Source organism: Mya arenaria, chromosome 15 (assembly GCF_026914265.1).
Source record: "Mya arenaria isolate MELC-2E11 chromosome 15, ASM2691426v1".
Classification (NCBI taxonomy): Eukaryota; Metazoa; Mollusca; class Bivalvia; order Myida; family Myidae; genus Mya; species Mya arenaria.
In genome coordinates this window covers 19,609,435-19,634,499 of record NC_069136.1, presented here as the reverse complement: position 1 = coordinate 19,634,499, position 25,065 = coordinate 19,609,435, and the positions used below count along the sequence as shown (strand labels likewise).

General features: G+C 35.0%; 1 protein-coding gene across 2 annotated transcripts in view; it reads right to left on the bottom strand.

The window, feature by feature from the left end:
* Positions 1-3,826: 3,826 nt before the first annotated feature.
* The window catches only part of LOC128220460 (uncharacterized), a 101,655-nt gene continuing 80,416 nt past the window's right edge, over positions 3,827-25,065 (bottom strand). For both annotated transcript variants that reach the window (XM_052928868.1, XM_052928869.1), the window contains 2 exons: positions 12,833-12,995; positions 3,827-8,548 (listed from right to left, as the gene is read on the bottom strand). In XM_052928868.1, the coding sequence (XP_052784828.1) occupies positions 8,256-8,548; positions 12,833-12,995 (456 nt within the window). In that variant the 3' untranslated portion in view covers positions 3,827-8,255. The remainder of the gene's footprint in view (positions 8,549-12,832; positions 12,996-25,065) is intronic.

Sequence of the window (25,065 nt, the reverse complement as noted above, 5' to 3'; positions counted from 1 at the left end):
ATTTCACAAATGAGTGCATTGCAAGCAAACATAGATATTATATATCTGTTTTTGGAGTAATGTTCCTTCTTGAAATAGATCAAACATTATCGTTCTGTCCTTCAATTCAGAAGTAACTATCTTGATGAGATGGGACACAACTAGGTTTGTTTTAATATGTTGAACAAAGATTGTTGGGGGGTAAAAATAATCTCTTTTATGATATATTGCAGACAAAATATATTAACATGATTTCGCATCGCTTTCACTTACATATTTAAGGAGTTCACCCATCATGTCCTGCATTACTCCAAACTCATTGAATATATGATTGAAGGATTGATCAAAGATTATCAAACTTAACACTATTTTACTATGCTTGTGTCAATGTTGCATCGGACCTCTTGACGTATACGAATCTATTTTAGCTCGATTGTTAAGACAGTGGAATTTAGATATGGACCGCACTCCAGTCCATTTCTTCGGAGAAAAAGTATTTCGTTAGTTTTGCCGAGAAAACATTCACATTGTGTGGATGAAACATACAACCCCTCGGTCGAAAGGCGGACTAGACTACTCCAACACTTCAAGGGGAATTAATCACTCCTTGATATAAGTAGTTCGTCTAGCACTGAAGAAAGAAAGGCGGCATTATCCTTTGGATAACCTCTGATCACACGGCCACTAAACGCCAGCTTCACAACTTAACGGTGGTGCAAGGAAAATGAGCTGTCGACACTTCCGTCGTGCAGCTGTGCCCGTTGTTTACTTCTATAAACGTGAATGTTATTTATATTTAATTTGATAATTTTATTAAACGGACATATTTCGAAAATCGGAGAATGTGGTACCGTGTAAGAATACTTTTACTGCATGCTGGCTACGATTTTAATATTTAACATTGTGTAATCGTTTGTAGAAGGAAACTCAGGGCACAGCTGTTCCACGGAAGAGTCGACAGCTTAATTTCTTTGCACCACCGTTAAGTTGTGGAGCTGGTGTTTAATGGTCGTGTATCATATTGACTATCCATCGTAAGTCCGGTTGCCATGACAATTGAAAAGAAAACCTTGAAAAGTCTTCTTTTAAACAGCTGATGGCCTTAATAGCCGATGATCAATTCTCAGAACTGTTGAACTGTTCGTTGATGACAAATAAAAAGGGACCAGACACCAGATGATACCATTGCAAGAACTTCTTTTTGTCAAAAACTTACATAAAATTGATATCGTTCTGTACAACGCATTGAATCTTACTGATGTATCACGTCGCTTATGACTCATGCGTCGTTCGCAGTGTTTGCGCATTTTTCACTACTCTGCTCAAATGACAGCGAGTTGCTAAAACACTTATTGACAGTTGCGTGTGTGAAACAATCACCTGACTTGCAAGATGTTCGAAAAACCATTTCACATTGTTGTTGTTTTGTTTAAACCGAGAAACCATTATAAGCTATTTTTAAACGTTGAAACTCAGTTGAAAAAGCGACATGATTATTGCGTTTTATCATGTAAAATGATGTATTAGCGGTCTCATGCTACCTCACTTGACAATTCTAGGTTGTTGTTGTTTTAGGCAATGCTGTATTTGCAAATCTGGTGTCTAGTCCATTCACATTATAATACAAAAATGGAAAAAAAACATAGATCTGTATTTCAAAGTGTTGCATGCAAAATTGTTTGTTTGTAGCATATACTGGTTTGTAAAGACGGGTTAAGCATGGAATTGATAAAATGTGTTCCTAGTGACAGAAAAAAAGTAACCGAGAAAGTGCTAAATGTAGAGTTTAATGTAGAAGATGTGTTGGACGTCCGAATGCAAAATGATTCCACGTGAAAACAGTGTTTAAATGACAGCAGAGGAACATCTCAGATTCTGACAGAAGGCACTTAACAAGCCGCCAAGTTTGGTACCCGGTGTTTTGGAAAGATTGTCTGTCATTTTGTCATCTATATGATTTATAAAGTCGTCTAGTATTCATAGATGGCTCTGTCCTCTGCGCATGCGTGAAGTAACTATGATCATTGACAATTAAGGGTGCCATTGTCTAGAGTCAGTTGAAGCTTACGTCATGAACCAAAATTGGAAATAGATGTGTAATGCATCAGCCAATTTTAACCACGTCCCCCAAGGTCCTGGGATTAGCGGGGACTTTGACTTTCGGTCCAGCCAATCCCAGGTAAAATCCCCACTGCGGGGACAAACTGATGGTAAAATCCCCGCCAAATTCCACCGTACCCCGGGGACATTCTAAGTAAGGCCCATTCCCCGCTATTTTCGGCGCGAAAAAAACCTACCGCATTCACTCTGCACTGCGGGGCCACCTGGAAGGTAAAAACACGGCCCTTTACCGCCGCTATCCCCAGTATACCTCCGGACCTTGGGAGGGGCGTGGTTACAATTGACTGGAGCATAATCAGCTATCAAATCGTATTGACATCTATTCAGTGCACAATTAAAATATTTCTGTGACAATATTCAAATACAAATCTCATTTACGTTTCTTCCCTTATTATGCTCTGTGCAATCGTTTGTTGATCGCTATGAATAAAATAAATAACGATGTCACCCCAGTGAAGTTCTGTACCATGCAAACATACTTAGATAATTCTTATAACCCATATATCACGATTTTGTTGATTTTTAAACGAAAAGTATTTAACGTATTTTTCGGGTCTGTTCCATTTTGTATACAATCATCACTCCGTTGTAAAAATAAAGAGTGACCACAGAAAGGGCGAAGCTAATGGGTCAACTTAGTGCAAAAACGAAATTAGTTGGGGTTTGTTTTATTTTAGCGATGTACAGAAAATACGAGTTTTCTCCGGCATACGGCCTTGCCGGCCTCGCTCCATTTTCTGTAGATCACCAGAATGAACTCTAACATATACTTGAAACTTAATATGTATACCCCCTTACTCAGAAGATTAAATGAGGCCCGGTGTATTTCATCATACAGTTGGTCGACCGGGCGTTTAAGCGTTAGGTCAGATTGGCGATCGAATGGCAAATATAGGTAGAGTGAACTTCTCCCAGATATTTATAGATGGCACTGTCTGTGTTCCCTGACTCTTTGATGGTGTTAATTCGTAATTCCTTTAATCGCCTTTTATATTTCGTAAATGAACTGTTAGTTTCAGTATGGCAGAGTCGCCGAGCTATCAAGGATTTGTTTATATGTTTATTTTTTGCATATGCAAAGAGTATTACTAAGTATTATTAAAGCATTTGCAATATCAGTTAACACGTATTTCCATTTAGTTACCACCAACAGATTTGTTTATTCGTTGTATGGTCATATGCTTTAGCTATAACGCATAATACAAGGGTAAGCATCGTCGGCAACCACGGTACACTGAGGCATGGGAGATAACTCTTCTTTCAATGAAGTCGTATGTAACAATTAAATATACCTCAATATTACTATATTGTGAGTTGTAGCTATAGTCGCGAGTGGTCTACGAAGATGTTACCAATAAGGAGTAATGTGGCGGACAGGGTACAATTTCAGCTTTCGCCAGGATATTTTTGTAGTGTCTGTGCATATTTCTGTATTGTTTAATTGCGGGACCAATGAATTTGGCTCATTATTTGTTAATAATTACAAGGTTTTCGTAGCCAAATCGCACACAGTACACAGCATTAACAGATTGTATCATACGATGGTGCTTAGGGGCGACGACACTGTTGCAGTAAAATTAAAGATCAGTGTCACTCAAAACGAGACTGCGTTATTGAAATTTGCTCAATATAAGTAACGAACCTATTCATTGAATAACATTGTTTGAAGTTCCATTTCGAATACCTTTCAAGGTGAGTTGAAGAAGTAAAACATAACACATATTTCAACTTTATTATTCTACATTTGAGTTTGTTCATGTAAGTCTACATTAACAAAGTTATTAATAATATATCATACAACTTTTATATAAACAATCATATTTATATTTTAACAATTCATTTCATTTATATGTACATTTAATGAGTATATACACTAGCCTAAACAACAACATCAAATAATAGTATATGAACATATCCGTGACAAGCAAACAAACACACACATGGATGCTACAAGAAAATACTTATGTTATTCAGTGAGTCAGAGGGCCGTTCGGAAAGTTCTCGGAATTGTACCATGATATTAAGAATAAATGTTATTGTTTTTCTTTTTAAATGTTTGTAAATTTGTTAGTTTAACTCTACACGTAATCTTGATTAAACTTTTTTTTAATTTTGTTTAAAATAACGTTTTTAAATTCCTGATATACAAAGTTTGAGCATAAAACCGTGAAGGATTGACTATGGTAAAAATAAAAATAAAAATACACAAGTGAGTGTATTTTGCTCAAAACAAAATAATCATGACAAAATTGAGCAGGAAACTTTGATGCGTACATAATATCTCGCTTCAATATTGATGGAAGTAAATTGGCCTATCAAACCCTATAGATTTGTTTATGGTTAAATTCTGCGAACTCTCATAACATCCCTTGTACAATTTCAAATTGTATTTCAGTAACACTACACTCATACTCCTTCTGCTTACATTTCTAAATCAGTATATCCTTCATGCAGAGAACTTATTGTAAAAAAACAATAATGTTTCTTACTCGGTAAGAGACTTAACAAAGGGAAGAAATCCATTATGTTCAACAGATACAAAAAAATCAGAGAGTTATTTCCCTTCTTTCACAACATGGCTTGAATAGTACGAAAGTTAAAAAATATCATCAAGCTTAAATTTTTTAATTGCATGTACTAAAAAACGTATGTTTTTTTATCTATACATCCAATACTCAAATGATTTTAAAAAGTCAGTTTAAATTGTAAAGGGCTATGTGCGAAGAAAAAAAGAAATTGTTTAACATTTATCGTATGTAATATAAGAATCAAGTATTTTTTGGTCTTCAAAGATTGAAAAATATGCCATTTATGAAATAAGAAGTATTTATACAAACTGTATGAACAATATTAATTGTATTTATAATGTACGTCGGTAATCTATTTTGTATATGGTAAAGACATTAGTCATAGAAATATTTAAACAAAAATAGGATTCAATATATACGGCTCAGTGAAATTTCAAGTATTTTAAGCACAAGTTAAACATCATATCCGTTATCTATACAACACGCATATTCATTAAATACTCAAATCACACGTTACCCATACAAACCATGCACATTAATACAACCAAACATACATGTATATCAATCAATGTACAATATGCTTTAAATAATAAGAACCAGACCCGAATACCACAAACATTTCTCAATCTCAAATCATATTAATATAACGTTTAACCATCGCATGATTCACAAAATATTATATGGTGTTTTTTTTTACTATTTTTAGAAGAGTAAGCTGTCATAGACTGTGTTGATACAAATGATTCTTCAATACTCCAAACTAATAATTATTACATAGCAAACAGTCTACTTGAGCTATAATGAGATGTAATAGTTAAACGTAATAAATATACTTATTTAAAAACAGTCGAACCCCGTTGGCTCGAACTCGTTTGGCTCGAAATTATCGTTGGCTCGAACTGAATGTTTAGGACCCATTTCTTTATACTAAAGGTAATAATTCCTGCTTGGCTCGAATCTCCCGAGGATCGAGGTATTTTTCCGGTCCCTTGAGCCAACGGGATTCGACTGTAGCACAAAACCGTCTCACAATGTATGAGAGAATGCGCTGGATAAAGAGAAGAGCTTGCTTGTAGTATTGTTATCTGGATTTGCTGTTTTATGACTAAATGAGAAGAGGTTGAGAAACGACTAAGGTATTGGCCAGAGTGTGTACACTGTGTCTTCATTTGCTACACTCAATGAGGAACGAGCGTTACCAATGTGAACACAATGTGTGTGTACATTCTAAGTACATAATATAAGGCAAACACGACCCGTTAGATATGAATGTACATACACTGCAAATATTTGTCAATTGAAAAAAATGCAAAATGCTACTTGTACGTGTACGCGTGAACTTGTTCCGGTACGTCATTCATGTATGTGTACGCGTGAACTACTTCCGGTACGTCACTCATGTATGTGTACGCGTGAACTAGTTCCGGTACGTCATCCATGTATATGTACGCGTGAACTACTTCCGGTACGTCACTCATGTATGTGTACGCGTGAACTACTTCCAGTACGTCATCCATGTATGAGGATACTTCGTACCGGTTTATAAGGGCACACTATCGGTTGATGCAAAAACCTATAAATTTACGTCAAAAAAGGAAATTCCGCAAACTAACTGCAGCTTTTATGTGTAAGGGAGGCTACATGTTCACGTACACGTACAAGAAGTGTTTCGCAATATTTCTATATTAAAACACCATAACATTACATCTAAACATGATTCACATTCAGGCATGCGTTTTATTTCTAAATGTATATCAACAACGGTTCAATTATAAGGGGTTAGTCAATATTCAACTTAAGTTAATGGTACGGTCATACATCACTGAATTTGGTCACCCATCACTGACTTCATTCACTCTATTGGTCATCCGATTAGCTACATCGTTCTTAGATCCCATAAAGACCAATATTGAAAAAGAGCCCAGGGGTTGGTAACCCTACCCTAATTATTGGCAATAATAATTAAAGAATAGAATTGATGCCTTCGTGTAAATACATGTATTCCTAATTATCTACATGTATATCGTGATTTGCTTATCTTTATAAATTTGGGCGTCTTTTTTAAAAAACGCACTGAGATAATATATATCACAAAGTGTTTGGTGAATCCGATACAATTTGACTTGAAAAATCTTTGTATCAAAACAATCTATGCAATTAATACAGACCTCCAATCATTTTTATTATGTAAAAACACACACACGCTCTAAATTCATATACAAGAAGGGCGCCAACGCTCGTTTGATGTTTGTCGAACAACGGGCATAACTCGACAATTAATAAAAGCCTACTTATATTTTATGTTCTTTGCTGTAGATACGCTTACATTGTCTATGACAAAAAATAGTTAATATTGTAGAGAAAGGGGCGAAAATATCTCAAGCCAGAGTTATGGGCCCTTGCTGTACAAGTGCGTGTTGGCCCTGGCAACATGTAAACGAAGTTTCAGTACAATATTTTGCACGGCTTTTTGGATTATGGCTAAGTATTTCACGACGACGCCGACAAGGTCGGTAACGCCGACGACAATAACAAGGTTTCAACAATTCCTCGACTTGTTTCATTCAAAACACCAGACGATTCAATAAAACACATTCACACCCTACATGAATTCATTACAAATTTGAACTATACATATATTTTTGGACTGCCCGGACCAGGAGACAAAATACTGTCGTTACATCAACAGGTGACACTTCTCAATACTTAGAATACAGCATATGTATGGAATAATACATATTTCATTAATTGAAAACTTATGATAAGCCATACCAAATCGTGTTTTAGTTAAGTGTCAAAACGACTCAAGGGATCAAAACCTATCTAGCTTTCCTATGAAGTCCAAAATACCCCTTTTGAACGTTAAACGTAAAGCTAACATCAATGTCAAATATTCCTTGAAAGTTCACAACAAGACAATGACAAAATAGCTGATCTTTGGTGTTATCGGGATGAGTTTATGTGGGAAGGGGGGGGGGGGGGGAGTCAGCGTTTAGAATAATAAAAATCTTAATCAAGCAATGTAATTGCATGTTCTAGAGCAAAATATCTATAGTATAATTATTTTCTTGCCGGGTATGTTGGTTTTGAAATTGGAACATGGTCTTGGACAAGGAATCGATTTGGTATGGCCTTTTTCTACTAGTAATCTACACATCAGCAGGTCAGTTACAATGAACATAGTCAAAATGGATAATTTGCCTAAATAATAATTTCACAATTTATTAAACACCCACTAAGTAATCACCTCATAATCATTATTATATATGTGACTGGTGAATAGAGACGTACTTATGCATTTAAACAATTCTATATCATTTAGCCATCACATATCTTACTTCATTACTGGATACAAAATCAGCTGATATTTTGTGAAAAATATATATTCATTAAATGGATTTTCTAGATACAGTCGAACCCCGTTGGCTCGAACATCAATGTACCGGTGAAAACACCTCGAGCCTCGGAATATTCGAGCCACACAGTTATGCTTACATTCAGTTTAAATAAATCAGTCCTTTACCTTAAGTTCGAGCCATCGAGGAATTCGACCCAAGCGACTTCGAGCCAACGGGGTTTGACTGTATTTAAATTCAACAAATATGAAAATACCCACATGAGCGATCGCTATGTTAATCCTATACTCTTGTAAATAATTTGAACATTTTGTGTGAACAATGAGCTTAGAAAGCACGCTAGAAACACTGATATAACACTATTCATTGAACGTCCTTGGAAAATCACTGCGCATGCGCTGTTCGTCTGGTTTGTCAAATTGAAAGTGGAATTAGATTCCGGACAGTCTGTATTTCCCGGATTTGGACAGTCTAAGGAACCGGACGTGACAAAACAGGGTTTGTAGCAGCATCCACTCGGGCCGTATACAACGGAAGTGTCCGCAGGTAGAAATGATTTTGAATCTGAAAAATACAGATATTTTGTAATAAAAAGTATGCAAATACTAGATTTGTTGTTTATATATACGTTGTGTCGTTGTTGCATGGTGCTATTCTGTCCGATATTGTATTATGTTGTTGTTGTTGTTGTTGTTGTTGTTGTTGTTGTTGATGATGATGATGATGATGATGATGATGATGATGATGATGATGATGATGATGATGATGATGATGTTATTGTTGTTTTGTTGTTGGTGGTGCTGGTGGCGGTGATTGTGGCGGTGGTGGTTATGTTGGTTGAGGTGGTATTTTTTAAAACGTTGGGCTAAAATGCTAAAATTGATCTTTGAACACTATTTCATTGTTTACCACTAAATTATTTTTGAATACTTTGCAATATTAAATATATCCTATTAAATCAACATTGTCAGTCAAAATCTCGACATTTTTGCAAAAAAAGGGCCCAAACGTTTCAATCAAGATATAGTTTACTACGGAATGCCGTTAGGGCCATCGCCTGTAAATGTATTGATCTGAGAAACGAAAGTACGATGGTGAAAACACGATAGTTTATCGCATCAGCATCATCATACTGTCATATTATCGCGTTTTCGTTATCGTACTGTCGCGTTTTCATCATCGTACTGGCGCATTTTCGCCATCGTAGTTTCGTGATTTCGCGTTTTCATCATCGTACTGTCGCATTTTCGCCATCGTTGTTTCGTGAGTTTATACCATCGTACTATCGAGTATGGCGTTTCAGATCAACACATTCAAAGGCGATGGCACTAACGGCATTCCGTAGTTTTCTCATCAGGCAACGCGTCACATTTATTTTCTTCACGATTATTGTAAAATTGAATGCAATTTAAACTTAAATATCTGTGTTTGTACTAAAGATATCAAATCATATTCCTATTAAAACGAACTTAACAACGAATATGACATTTGAACGGAAATTATTCCCATAAAAGGCGCATTCAGTTTTCTCGATTTATTAGGTAGAGACGACATAATAACTTTCAATTTTTAAAAATAAATAAATAACATGGTGGATTTTGTTTTCTGAAAAAGAAAACAACGTCAAGCTGCAGTGCAGTTTTGTTTAAAGCTGCACTCTTACAGATTGACAGTTTTATAAAAAAATGTCACAAAATCAGCTAGCCACAACATCCCAAAAATACTCAAGTCAAAACTCAATCTCAACTCATTTTACCACATGGATGCATAATATGATTAAAAATATTGCATTTTTTTATTTTTGCAAAAGATATTTTCTCATAAAATTAGTTGATTTTGTCAAAATTTTAAAGAAACTCAATTCAAGGGCAAAAATATACTTGAGTAATTGTTAAAAAAAAACAAGAAATTGTACTCAAATACATTTTTGGCTGTAGCAATATTATTTCCTTGAAAACTTGCCCATATATCAACAAATCATATGATAAAATACCCTTTCAAAGGTGTAAAATCTTATGGTATTAATAAAAACAAATGATGCTGAGACTGAGATTAAGGGCGTTTTTGTTGGTTAAAACTGGTTTCGGTTTTATATTGGTTTCACAAACTGCGCATTTGTTGTTACAGTTTCAAATAAAACCAAAACCAGTTTTATCGTGTGTGTTTTTAACGAAAACTGAAACCGGTTTTCGAAACTATTGAAACCCCTACCGAAGGCGGTTTCGTCGGTTCGTTCCATCCGAAAACTAGTTTACTTTGAAACATGGCGGAAAGTGATCAACCACCTTTGTTGAAACTCAATCCTTTTGCTAACAATGCCTTACAATGAGCTAAATGATAAAGGTTATATTTATAATTAGAAATAATGACTGTTATAATAATGAACAATGTTGTTAAAACTGTACACAAAACCATTCATTTGTTACTTCATGCCAAACTATCAAAACAGAGTTCGAAACTGCTGAAACCATTGACACCAAAACTGAAACTGGTTTGGTATCAACAAAAACGCCCTAAGATTTGACTTCAGTTTTTGTTGTGACATTGGGGCCTGAGTTTGGCCGTAATGCTTTGAATTTAGTCATATAAGATAACTCACTACAGAACAGATCTCGATTCTTTGGAAAACTGCCGATAATTTGATTTTTCTTATAGCGTTGGTACGCTGTAAGCAATAAAGCATAACTTTTCTTGCAGAAATATGTAAAACTGCGATCTGATATTTTATAAGCAGTCTTATATATCTGTTTTCCAGACATTTGCACAAAACTTGGCTCATTCGAAGATAAAAATAAAATAAAACAGTTGTCCAAACTGTCACTCTGTGAGAGTGCAGCTTTAATAGTTAGTATGGCACGTTTTTTTGGCGATGGAATTAGAAAATTTCCATTGTTACCAAGTTGTAAGGAAATAATTTTTAGCACCCGCATTAAAAAGCTTGTTCAAACCTCTGCAATGGTAAAGGGATATACCTGACGTATTGACCTCATTAATACCATAATATAATAGGGTTATTACTCAGTGTGTGTGTATAACACGTGATAAATTGCGTCATAAACGTTTCGTCGGAAGGCAATAATTTGCTACTAAAGAAGACTTTAAACGATGATAACTGTATATTCACCATTTTAAATGAAAGATAGTGCAGTCTACACCTCTAACGGAGCCCCGCATGCGGTCTTTTACCAAAGTTTGATTGAGAGTTTAGGTTCTTATTAAAAAACACTTAAACAAATCTTTTCAGCGGAGTGGAATACCGCCATATTGTTCTGAAGTGGAATACGGTGTACCGTATTTTCTGGCATTTATTGCGTTTGGATGTACGATAGGTATATAATAAGATCATTTATGAACTACTTTTCTTATAATTAAATACACATACCTCTTGTAAAATGAAATAAAATTGCAATACTTTAAAGGTTTTTTGTGTATTCAAAATCATATATGATTAGTGTTTAATATAATTATTGTTGTTTATGAATATTGTTGTATAAATAATAATTTGTGTTAATAATTACTGTTGTGTATGGTAATTGCTGCATTAAATGATTTTTTTTATAAAACTGCTCTGTATAATAATTGTTAAACATAACAATTGATTGAAATTTGAATAAGGTTCACAGTTACAGTGCATAACAATCTGCAATGTTCTGTAAACATATTAAGTTAATATGAATTGCTCTTGGAATAAGTGGAAATACAAGGGCGTACTTCGAAATACAAAAGTATTCTGCTCATATCATTAAAGAAATGATTGACTGGGCGTACTTCGAAATACAAAAGTATTCTGCTCATATCATTAAAGAAATGATTGACTGCACTGCTGCTTTTGTGATTATTTTGATACTAAAACTCGGTGAAGCTTTCGTTATTTGATTTCTGCACGTTTGCAGCTAACAGTTGCTAGTTTTGAAATGGTAATTCTCATTCCGCGATAGATCACAATAATTAACTCGAAAAATATCGACATTTTTCACTTTGAGCCATATTTTGTGTTTCATGTTATACGTGATTTGTCACATGCTTCTGTATAATTGTATGTATGGTTAAAAACCTTAAGATAATGATAATGAGAATAAGGTCCATTGATAAATTCATACCATTGGAAGGGTTCATTTTTACCGCAGTGCAAGAAACTGATCATGTGTGATCATGGCGTAAGTGAGACCAGATTCATTGAAATGTGGTCCTCGTCGAATGTCTAATTCAGGTGGACCAAAGGCAACAATCCATGGATAATGATTACCGTAATCATCTTTGATGGTGGTGCCGTAGTATTATTAACTTTCACAAAAAAACATAGAATGGGGAAGAACATGTGTAAACCACCGTTTCATAGACTCGTGTGAACTTACAAGCATAATTTTATAGTAATGGACGATATCCAGTACTTACAATGGAAACACGCATAACCATTTCCCCAGTAAATATAATACAATTCACAAAGAACGTTTATGTAAACAGAAAAGAAATGGTGCACATTTAGTACTATTTATGCACCAGTCAATTGTAACCACGCCCCCCCCCCCCGGATCCGGAGAAAAGCGGGAACTTTGACTTTAGGGTCCAGCCAACCCCCGGTAAAATCCCCGCCCTGCGGAGACAAACTGCTGGTGAAATCTCTGACAAAAGCCCCCGCACCCCAAGGGCTTCCTAGGTGAGGCCAATTCCCCGCTATTTTCGGCGCAAAAACAAAACCAGCGCAGTCCCTCGGCACTGCGGGGTCACCTGGGGGCGTGGTTATAATTGACTGGTGCATTATTGTAAACTCGATATCACTAGGTATCCCTAGTAAAGTGTATATGCTTCAATATAACTAATTACAAATGACAAACAAAAAGAACAAACCTTTGCATAAAAATCCAGGCTCCCCTATAAGCGTGTCCCCATACGGACGGAAAAACGGACAGCTCTCCGATACGTGATCACAGAATTCAATACAGGGTTTGATTTGGGCGTCATTGTAATAATACGTATGATAGACTGAGCACAACCATTGCTTGTATGCCTCCTGAAAAGTGAAATAAAACGCTTGTAATGTCAAGGACAAAAAATAACATGTGGTAGGTCAAGGGCGAAGATAAAAAATATACTCATTATATAATCATTGATTGTATGCATCTGGGGAAGAGAAAACAAAACGCTTATATGGTCAAGGACGAAAATTAAACATGACCTTGCACATTTTATTTCAAATAACATGTGCAAGGTCAGGGACGAAGATATATACATACTCAGTTTACAACCATTGATTGTATGTCTCCGTGAAAGAGAGAAAACAAGATGCTTGTAATGTCAAGGACGAAAATTAAACATGAGTAAGGTCACGGACGAAATTAAAACATGAGTAAGGTCAAGGACGAAACCTAAACATTATAAGGTCAAAGACCAAACAAAAACGTATGCAGGATAAGGACGAACGTAAAATATGTGTTAAGCATGACAGTTATGCGACAAATTGTACATGTCTGTGTTACTCACTGTGATGTTTTTAATATGTATGCTGTTTGTACTAGGTATGCTATTTGTTTGTGTGTGCTATTTGTTTGTGCATGCTATTTGTTTGTGTGTGATATTTGTTTGTGTATTCTATTTGCTCATGTATGATATATGACATGTGTATGTAAGTTATTTGTAATATATATGATAGTATGTTATTTGTAATATATATGATAGTATGTTATTTGTAATATATATATATGATAGTATGTTATTTGCAATATGTGTGATATGTATGTTATTTGCAATATGTATGCTATGTATGTTATTTGCATATGTATGCTATGTATGTTATTTGTAATATGTATGCTATGTATGTTATTTGTAATATGAATGCTATGCATGTTATTTGTAATATGTATGCTATGTATGTTATTTGTAATATGTATGCTATGTATGTTATTTGTAATATATATGATAGTATGTTATTTGCAATATGTATGATATGTATGTTATTTGTAATATGTATGATATGTATGTTAGTTGTAATATGTATGATATGTATGTTATTTGTAATATGTATGCTATGTATGTTAGTTGTAATATATATGATAGTATGTTATTTGCAATATGTATGATATGTATGTTATTTGTAATATGTATGCTATGTATGTTAGTTGTAATATGTATGCTATGTATGTTATTTGTAATATGTATGTTATGAATGTTATTTGTAATATGTATGGGTTTTTTGCTGTTTGTAAGACGTGTGCTATTTGTGTGTGTATGCTAGTGGTAATATGTATGATATTTGTCATATATATATATATATGCTATTTGATATTCCACTTGTAATATGCATATCAATTGTAATATAAATGCTATTTGTATTTGTGTATGGGCGGAGACCTTTTTATTATTTTATAATTATGATCCTTCTTTTATAACAATAATTAATTACATTGTATCTGACTGTGCACATATCATTGTTAAAAACAATATCAAGCATCTCTTATAAACCTTGTTCCATTCACAGGTATCATTGAATTATCCAGCTTTATTTCAAGTGATTAGCCCCAGAGAAATGCGACTGTATTCTGTTGAGCGAAACAATTAATTTTACAAATTGCTTAGCATGTTGAACTTCCGCTTAATGAATTTAATTTGCGCAATTTATTAACTTGCCGCAGACGGAAATGAAATGGATCAATGTCAACATGCAACACTAGACCCCACGAGGAGATAAACGCAGCTATCTAGATCAGCACGAAATCAGCATAATGTAGAACAGCAATCGAGTTAACGCATATTTCTGAGCAGCAATAGAGTTAACGCATAATTTAGAACAACCATGGAGTTGAAGCATAATTAAGAACAACGGTAGAGTTAAAGCATTATTTGGATCATCAGAAGAGTTATAGCATAATGAAGAACAACTTACAGTAGAATTACCGCATACTTTAGAACAACGGCTGAGTTAAAGCATTATTTAGAACAACGGTAGAATTATAGCATAATTTAGAACAACAGAATATATAAAGCATAATTTAGAACAACGGTAGAATTGCCGTAAAATTTAGAACAACAGTAGAGTTCAACCATAATTTAGAACAACAGTAGAGTTAAAGCATAATTAGGAACTACAGTAGAGTTAAACCATTATTTAGAACCACAACACATGTATACAATCGGAGCCAGCATTAACATTAAAAATGAATGATAATGGAAAACTGGTATATAATACCATAAAGTGGTTTCGAGTACTCAACGATCGGATTAAGACGGTCCGACATCCAAACAGACAGCAGAGCAAACAGCCAAACAACTAGGAAATATTACATATATTACTCTTCTCTGACAGCCGAGCAAACAGCCAACACACTCGATGGTATCAGGACATATCTCTCTAATAAGACAGCCGAGCAAACAGCTAACAAGTTCAGCGGTATTTAGCATAAATCCAACAATCTAGGAGGTATATAGATCACGCCGAGCAAACAACCTACAAACTAGGAGGTTTACAGATCTAGCAGATTAAAATGCCTTCCAACTAGGAGATGTGTAGGTCTAACCGAGCAATCTGCTAACAAACTAGGAGACATAAGGTCTAACCGAGCAATCTTCTAACAAACTAGGAGGTGTGTAGGTCTAACCGAGCAATCTGCTAACAAACTAGGAGATGTGTAGGTCTAACCGAGCAATCTGCTAACACAATAGGAGATGTGTAGGTCTAACCGAGCAATCTGCTAACAAACTAGGAGATGTGTAAGTCTAACCGAGCAATCTGCTAACAAACTAGGAGATGTGTAGGTCTAACCGAGCAATCTGCTAACAAACTAGGAGATGTGTAGGTCTAATCGAGCAATCTGCTAACAAACTAGGAGATGTGTAGGTCTAACCGAGCAATCTGCTAATAAACTAGGAGATGTGTAGGTCTAACCGAGCAATCTGCTAACACACTAGGAGATGTTTAGGTCTAACCGAGCAATCAGCTAACAAACTAGGAGGTGTATAGGCCTAGTCGTACAAACAGCTAACAAACTAGGAGGTGTATAGGTCTAACCGAGCAATCAGCTAACAAACTAGGAGGTGTATAGGTCTAACCGAGCAATCAGCTAACAAACTAGGAGGTGTATAGGCCTAGTCGTACAAACAGCTAACAAACTAGGAGGTATATAGGTCTAACCGAGCAATCAGCCAACAATCTAGGAGGTATATATGTCTAGCCGCGCAATCGGCCAACACTCTGGGATATATAGGTCTAGCCTTGCAATCAGCCAACAGCAACAAACTAGGAGGTATATAGGTCTAGCCGTGCAATCAGCCAACAATCTGGGATATATAGGTCTAGCCGCGCAATCAGCCAACAATCTGGGATATATAGGTCTAGCCGTGCAATCAGCTAACAATCTGGGATATACAGGTCTAGCCGCGCAATCAGCCAACAACAACAAACTAGGAGGTATTTGCTTCTATATCCCTAGTGGGACCGTTCTGTAATTGAATTGCATCTGTTTCCTATGAGACAAACTTCTCTCGACCTGCTCCAAGACTCGCCTTTCAAGTTTATGACATAAAATCAATGTCGTTTCAAGCAAGCAAATCACGACTCTGTTGCTCGCTATCCGTCACAAACCGCTCAAGAATACTTAAGAAATGGTGATGGGAAACATCCCAGTGTTCTATACAAGCCCACAAATTCTCAAAATATATATATTATGCATAACATTTAAAGATGCACTCTTACTCCCAAATAAGATTTACCACAGTTACGAATTCCCAAAAGGACTAATAAATGTTAAAAACAATACTTCTAATGAAGGATATCGAGTTTAATTTGAACGAAATGAGCATAAAACACAGTCTTTCTACCTTATGATACTATAGTAGACCACAGTTAATATCTTAGCATTCACCAATCATTTAATATTTTTGCGCTTTCTGCTCTTAAATACACGGCTACAATATTGTAAGCATTAATTGATGTTTTCCATAAATGCATAAATGCATTATTTAGTAAGTAGTTAAAGGTTTATCACTCAAAAATGATGTGTTGTATTGATTTTGAATAAGAGTGTCACTTTAAGAAAGGCTGATGGGAAACATACCAGTGTTTTATACTGGCCCACAAATTCTCAAAATATATATTATGCATGACACAAAATAAACAAATAAGTATCTTATTTAATTTAGCCAAACCACTTTGTACTTGGCATAATGTTAAAAATAGTCTCCTCTTAATGTCTCAAAGTTCTTTAAAAGCAGATACATATTAACATATATATGTTTTCCATAATTAAAGGTAATACTCTGGGCTTGGTCCAGTTACAAGGGAGAAATAACTTAAAGCTGCTCTCTTACTCCCAAGTAAGATTTACCAGAATAAATGCAATTGCTTTTTTATACCAAAAAAGATGAATAAATGTCAAAAACAATGGTTCTTATGAAGGATACCGAGTTTAGTTTTAAAAAATGATGCAGAATACACGGTTGTACTAACCTTATGAGACGATAGTAGATCACAATAAATATTTTAGCACTCACCAATTATTTAATAGTTTTGCTTGTTCAGGTATTAAATACGAGGTTGCAATTTTGTTATCAGTAATTAATATTAACAATAAATGCATTATTTAGTGAGTAGTAGAAGGGTTATATCTCAAAATGTATGTTTGTTAAAAAAAATTGTGTATTGATTTTGAATCAGAGTGTCACTTTAAGATAACTTTGGACCTGCTAGTGTAAATTCTCTTTCCAGTTTTGTGAATAAAAATTATCTGTAACAAGTGTTAAATAAACAAGTTGGATTTTTTTCTGTGAATAAACAAAATCTGTAGTAAATGTTAATTACAGATGTGTCTGTGAATAAATATCAGTAAATGAAGAAGTTTTCTGCTCTGGTAGAGTACCTTTAACGAATATAATTATGTATCGTATTACGAAACAAATTTACGTGTTTTTATAAACTTGTTTGAAAAATAATCATATAACAGTATCAGTTTTCTTTCAGAAGTAGAACAAAACACAAAGTACATCGAACTCAATGAAGTTCATTTGATATAATAATGTTCGTGTCAGTCTGCAAAAGGATTTGGTTGATCAACGCTGATAATATCCTACGTGTTACTTTGCAATGTCTATGTCTTTTTGGTTTTGGGACAGACGATGACGACAACTCGTTTAATTTACGTGTTACCATAATGTACTGCAGTGGCGTAGCTACGCCTAGACCTACAACTTGTTGGAAAAATGACAAAATTTAAATAACCCCTAATTGCAATAAAAATTAATAGCCACTTAATCACTTTGAACAACTCAAAAGTTTGTGGAGGGTTTTAACCAAAGCAAGTTTGGTGTTTATTTATACTACGTACAGGGTGTATTGCTTGATTTTATTGTAACCATTGCAATTATAATTAAGTGTGTTGTATGCATATAAAAGTCCCCAAACTCATATAGAACCCTCGGGCCAACAAGTTTGTTAAGGCCCTTGTGCAGTTGTAATAAGACCACACAAGATTACAGTATCTAAAAAGCATCGTTGGCAGGTGCTTAAGATAAAATAATACAACAATGATATTCAAGTACACGTTAAATGAAAACTTTCATATAATCAGTGCTAGACTTTCTTTCAATTGCTATTTTGTAAAACGTTGCTAGCAAATAACAGTGTTCATCATTTCTACGAAATTGTTAAAAAAACGAAGACATATTCCTTGTATTTAGAAATGTTTGAACGCTGTCATGGGTGGTCTTCAACAGGGGTGTCATTCAATGTGTGACTTAACTTTAGGTGTACTCAATGCTGGTTTAACTCAGGAAATTGTACCCCGTGTATCGGTGCTTTACACCGAGCACGTAAAAGAACCAAGGGGTCTCTTCGAAAAACAAAGGACCCCTTTGGAAAAAAGTGCTTGCACTTTCACGGGTTATCCTTGTCTGCAAGGTCTAACGAAATACATATATACATAAGTCACCTCAGGGTCTAAAGAAATACATATATACATAAGTCAATTTTCTGAATTTGTTATGCTATGATCTACAGGGCTAGTATTTTATATTGGTCTTAATTGAATCTAAGAATGATGTAGCGAATCGGATAACGTGTTATAAATAACTGACCAATGGAGTGAATGAAGTCAATGATGTATGTCCACATGATTGGATTTTGGTCGCATATTGAATACCACACATGACTTGACCCTCGTATTTAGAAATGTCTGAACGCTGTCATGGGTGGTCTTCAACAGGGGTGTCATTCAATGTGTGACAAAACTTTAGGTGTACTTAGTGCTGGTTTAACTCAGGAAATTGTACCCCTTGTATCGGTGCTTTACACCGAGCACGTAAAAGAACCAAGGGGTCTCTTCGAAAAACAAAGGACCCCGTTGGAAAAAGTGCTTGCACTTTCACGGGTTATCCTTGTCCGCAAGGTCTAAAGAAATACATATATACATAAGTCAATTTTCTGAACTTGTTATGCTATGATCTACAGGGCTAGTATTGTAACGAATCTCAGGACAATTATTTAATAAATGTTTTACTCTTTGATATCATAATTTGAAATAAATACCCAATGTAAAAACATATCGAGTCACGGGCCGGGTTCTAAACGGGGTCGCCAAAATTGCAGACCAGCGTTGTATCCACTGTGCTACGAAGGCTTTCTCAAAATGGTTGAAATATTTAAGCTATATACCTAACTTGGTAATATCACGTTATAACATCGACTAGCCAATCACGCATAAGGAATGAAATCATCTTTCGATTTCATCATACGGTGTACAGCCCCTTTAAGGATCTTAATTTCTTTAATCGACACACATACACTGTCTCGGAGATCTCAATGTGTAGGGAGCTCCATGTCGTGTTAATGAGCTCTTCAAACCTTATCTTACTGTTTCGTCAAATCGACGATAATAACTGCCTTCGCTAAAGTGCACATCAATGTTAAGACAACTATGTTTGAAAAAAAAATTGTTTTAAATCCCAATTCTTCAAGTTGGCCGTGAATTTGAAATCGCAATGTGTTGAGAGCTTTATGTGGCGTTGCAAAGCTCTTCAGAGCTTATGTTCCTGTTTCACCATTGCCACATAAGACACTACCTACCCTAAAGTGCACAAAAATGCCATGTTATAGACAATAAAAATTATTTGAAATATCTTTGCCTTAAATTCCAATTTGTCAAGTTGGCTGTGTGTTGGTGGTCGCAATGAGTCGGTAGCTCTTTGTTGCGTTACAAAGCTCTTCAGAGCGTATGTTCCTGCTTCATTATTGCGACGTAAGAAAAGTTTTCATGACTATTGTTCGCGACGCAAAAAAACCCTACCCTAAAGTGCATAAAAAACGCCATGTTAAGAAAACAATGTTTAAAATGTCGTTGTCAAAAACACGCTAATCATTCCAATTCTCCAAGCTAGCTGTGGGTTATCTATCTTTTCCAGTTTATAGCATGACTGCTCGTTTGCTTTAATCTTCTGAGAATAGGCTTGGAATTGATAAGAAACAAAGGAATCCCCGAGGACGAGACGGTGCCGGATTCCCCTTCATAATTGAACACATACGTGTGACTTATAGACAGAGACGTCGCGCAACGTTTAAGAAAAAGAAATAAGAAGGATTAGAGATGTCCTTTGATGTCTGTGAAAAGCTGTTTAAATATGACTCGTAGTCAGCTGTGTTTCGATCGAAAAAAGGGTTCTGGAACATGTTTCAGAATATCCTTTCTAGAAACTGGAGGTTTTTTAAGAGGCGCGAGAATTTTAAGTTTTATGTGTTTTTTGTTTGTTTGTTTTTTCGAAGAAAATATTATATAGATCACGTTTTGAGAGTAAAGATGAGTTCTAGACATGATTTCATATTTTAGTTTGATTTTTTACAACGATTGGAAACAGCATTACAATAATTATTTTCGTTGGCTTGTTTTTGCGTAAGAGTGGCGTTTCGGGGGAAACCGGAATACCCGGAGGAAACCAGCTTGGTGACCACAAACCAAACCGGGCCGGGAATCGCACCCAGGACGCCTTTGTTAGAAGCGAGTGTGCTAACCACTGCGTTAAACGGACAACCCATTTCTTAAATTGCATTCCTTGCAAGATTTTACTAATAAACTGTTAATGTAGCTAATGAGTATACTATTGCCAAGGGGCCGTTTCAAAAAAGATATAAGACTACGCTGGTGGTAAATTGAATTCATCTTAGTGTCATGTTTGTTTGGTTTTGTTAATTGGCTATATATTTGAATGAATTGAACTTAAACTAGTATTAAAATAGAACTCAAAGTTAAAGATGTATTCTTACTCCCAAAAAAGACTTACAACAATTGATTCAATTGTTTTAATATACCAAAAAGGATGAAGAAATGTCGAAAACAACGGTGAAGGATACCGAGTTTAATTTCAATGAAATGCGCAGAAAACAAGTTATTTCTACCTTATGAGACGATAGCAGATCGCAGTAAATCTTTTAGCACTCACCAATCGCTTAATATTGTATGCGTTCTCAATTATTAAACACACGGTTACAATTTTGTTATCAGTAATTAATATTTTCTATAAATTATTTAGTAAGTAGTTAAAGGTTTATCACTCAAATTTTTATGTATGTTTGTTATACATGTATTTGTATTGATTTTGAATAAGAGTGTCACTTTAAGGAAACAAAACAAAATCAATGTGTTGCCATTTTCTGACGTTTATACAGATTTAAGATTATTGAAGTAACGACTTAAACCCTTGAAACGGCCCCTAAAGGCAAACTTAGTTTAAGACTACGATAATGTCTTGAGATTGCTTTAACTTGTTCTTCGTTCAGACAACAATAAATCCAATCTATCTATGCACTTTAAAGCACGCAAAGAGCGCATTTAAAACCGGCAAGGGTATTGAAATGTTGAGATTTCTGTGTTGAATTTCATAGACTCATTATTCCATCTGAATATTAGAACGAAGTATTTTATGCACTATTTCAACCACGTTTGTATTAATGAGCTCGGGACTGGAATACGTTCCGGTTAAAGTGACACTCGTATTTAAAATCAATACATACACATGTATCACAAACATACATTTTGAGTGATACACCTTTAACTACTTACTTAATAATGCATTTTCATATACTAATTACTGATAACAAGTTTATAACCTTGTATTTAATAGCTGAAAATGCACAAATATTGAATGTTTAGTGAGTGCTAAAAGGTTTACAGTTATAATCTATCGTCTCATAAGGTAGAAATACCGTGTTTGCTGCACCTTTCTTTCAAATTAAACTCAGCATCCTTAATAAAAAGCATTGTTTGTGATATTTATTCAGCATTTTTGGTATATCAAAAGAAATGTATTAATTGTGGTAAATCGTATTTGGGACTGAGAGTACATCTTAAAGTAACGAAAGAATTTAAAAATTATGTTGCATTTTGTACTTTTGATTCACATAATATAACACTTAACCTAGTATTTTGAAATTGCTGTCAATGCTCTTGTTTTTCCTGCCTTGTCTCTACATCCAATGGTTATCTGACATCCGAACAAGGTGGTAGTTTTTATGCAGACTTTTTCTTCTATGAATACTCGGTTCCCTCAATATCTGAAGAGCATCGACACGCGCAAAAATGCGAACAAAACATGTACATAGTGAGCTTAACCTCTTACTTATAATATCTAGGTTGGTATTCGATATTGGTCTTAATTGGATCTCAGAAAGATCTAGCTAATCGGATTGCGTGATGAATATAACGGACCTATTACCTATACAGTAAATGAAGTCAATGGTGTATGACCTTCAGATTGACCCAAAAAATGCATATTGAATACCACCTCTGGCTCCTATATCTCAAACCTAATTATGTCCCTTCTAACAGGGTCAAGCTAAGCTTTTTGAATACATTGTGTAATAGTCCCTCTTCAAAGAGTTTTGAGACTATGAAACAAAGTTAGAGCAAGAATTTAGCTTAATGAAATACCATATGTAAGCTTGTTACGCGAAAGATATTTCGAGAAATTGGGGCCAAGTTTCAAAGGCTGACAAAAACAAGTTCATAGCAGTAATACACAAATATTCCTCTGTTATTTTTCACACACAAAAAAGGGCATGCCTCAACAAGTATTGAATCTTGAGTTATGGGTCTATATATGTGAATATAAACTCTCGCAACACGTATACTAAGTTTCTGAATAACATCTTAAACAGTTAAAGAGGTATGGCCAATGATTCTGCACAAAGACGACAACGCCAGCAACGGCACAAACGCTACAACACTACCTCGATTTATTTAAAACAGAGGAGCTAAAATACGAAAGAACGTGACCTTAAGAGCCAGAGGACATTATTGTATCTCTTAATGTTCTCAGCGTCAACTAAACTCTGTTTTTTTCAGCGTCTTCTATATCGATTCGTCGCCAGACGCACTGATAAAATGTTCGTCTTAAATAATCGGAAACTACGCGACTATAATATAGAGTTGTCACGAAGTAATTGTCATATCTCTCGCCCAGTGTAAAGTTTGGGACAAATAATTGGAATAATGTTTTGGTAGAGACAAAGAGTAACAAGAACATTTTCGTTGAATACTTTGTTTAAATAATAGTGTAGGGCACTCAATAATTAGATCAGACTCAGGCCACAGCTAATAAATATAATGTTTGACGTTCCCCGATCGTTTCACACAAATTTATGAGACCCTTTTCATTAAGGCTTCCCAGTGACCATGTTGTTGTTTTTGTTTTCTATCGATGGAAATAATGACAATAATAATCATCGTCATATATTGAAGTGTTTTGGCGTGTATTTGTATACAAAGTTCAAACAGATTTGCAGTGAATATTACTTCTGCATATATCATTAAGATTTCTAAGAGTAAAGTCCTAAGGTTTCACTGCTAGATCCAAATACTACGCGATTTAATTGCAGCGAAGTGTAATGTAAGGAATTCTGACATTGTAAACCAAATTTATTTTCGGTGGAAAAGGGCCGGCATGTGGGCAGTACTAATCCACATCAAGAAGAACGCCTCGGCCATTTTCCATCGAAAACAACATCGTATGTATAGGGGCGATTTACAATGTCAGAATTATTTACTGTTAGCTACGCTGCAAATAGATCGCAAATAGATCGCGTAGTATTTTCAATTTAGCAGTTAAACTTAATGACTTTACTCTTGGCCATTTTAATTATTTCAGCAATTATTCACTTCACTGGCAATCATTTTAAACTTAGTTATACAAAATACCAGTTTTAACACTACAACTGGTTGATACTCTTATTTGATTTTTATTACGAACTACTTCTACTGATGTACCGAAATACATCCGCGCTTGTTTTTGCCGAGATGTTCCGAAAGGAACTAATATTTATACCCGACCATTTTTCTTTATACAGTTCGCATGCAAAGCATATCACACAAGATGTGAAATACTAATAATGTCCTTTGTTTCTCTTTAATCTTTGCTATTAGCAATTACTAGGACACAGATAATGAGCATGCCTACAAATGCTTCATATACAGTATTTTCTGATTAAACCTGATTTTGCAAATTGCTACAATTTAGTAATTTTCTCCGAACGCGTATCGACATTAGTCTGAGCCCTACTGCATGCAGTCAGTACATTACGTGTCGTGTTTCACTTTGTTTCCAAGAATTGCAGACATAATTACAAAAAAAATGTTTATAGTATAACCCGCTGCTTAATGGACTTGCCTCACCTTTTTTCTAATTTCAAAAACCTTGAAACATGTTAATTGCCAAACATAGAGATATTTACGATGTTTAACTCTATAAATCTTCAGTTTGTTGCGGCTTTTGTTTCTGGAGCACTTTTAAAGGGACTAGACACCATATGGTCCAAATATTGGCAAATACAGTATTTCCTCAAAATAAGCCTAGAATTTTCAATGCGATCTAGTAGGAGGCCGATAATACATCATTTAACATGATTAAAATAATAAACACAACAATCGTGTTGCTGTCTCATCTGTGTTTCCCCGTTTTAAATCGCGCATAACTGTTTACCACTTTAAATCATATCTGGGTGTTTTGTACAGATAAATGTACCTACGCTTTTTCTAAATTTAGTGGGATTTATGTGGTAGACAACCCTAGTCAATTTAGAATTTAAAAACATACGCAAAACTGCGAAAGAT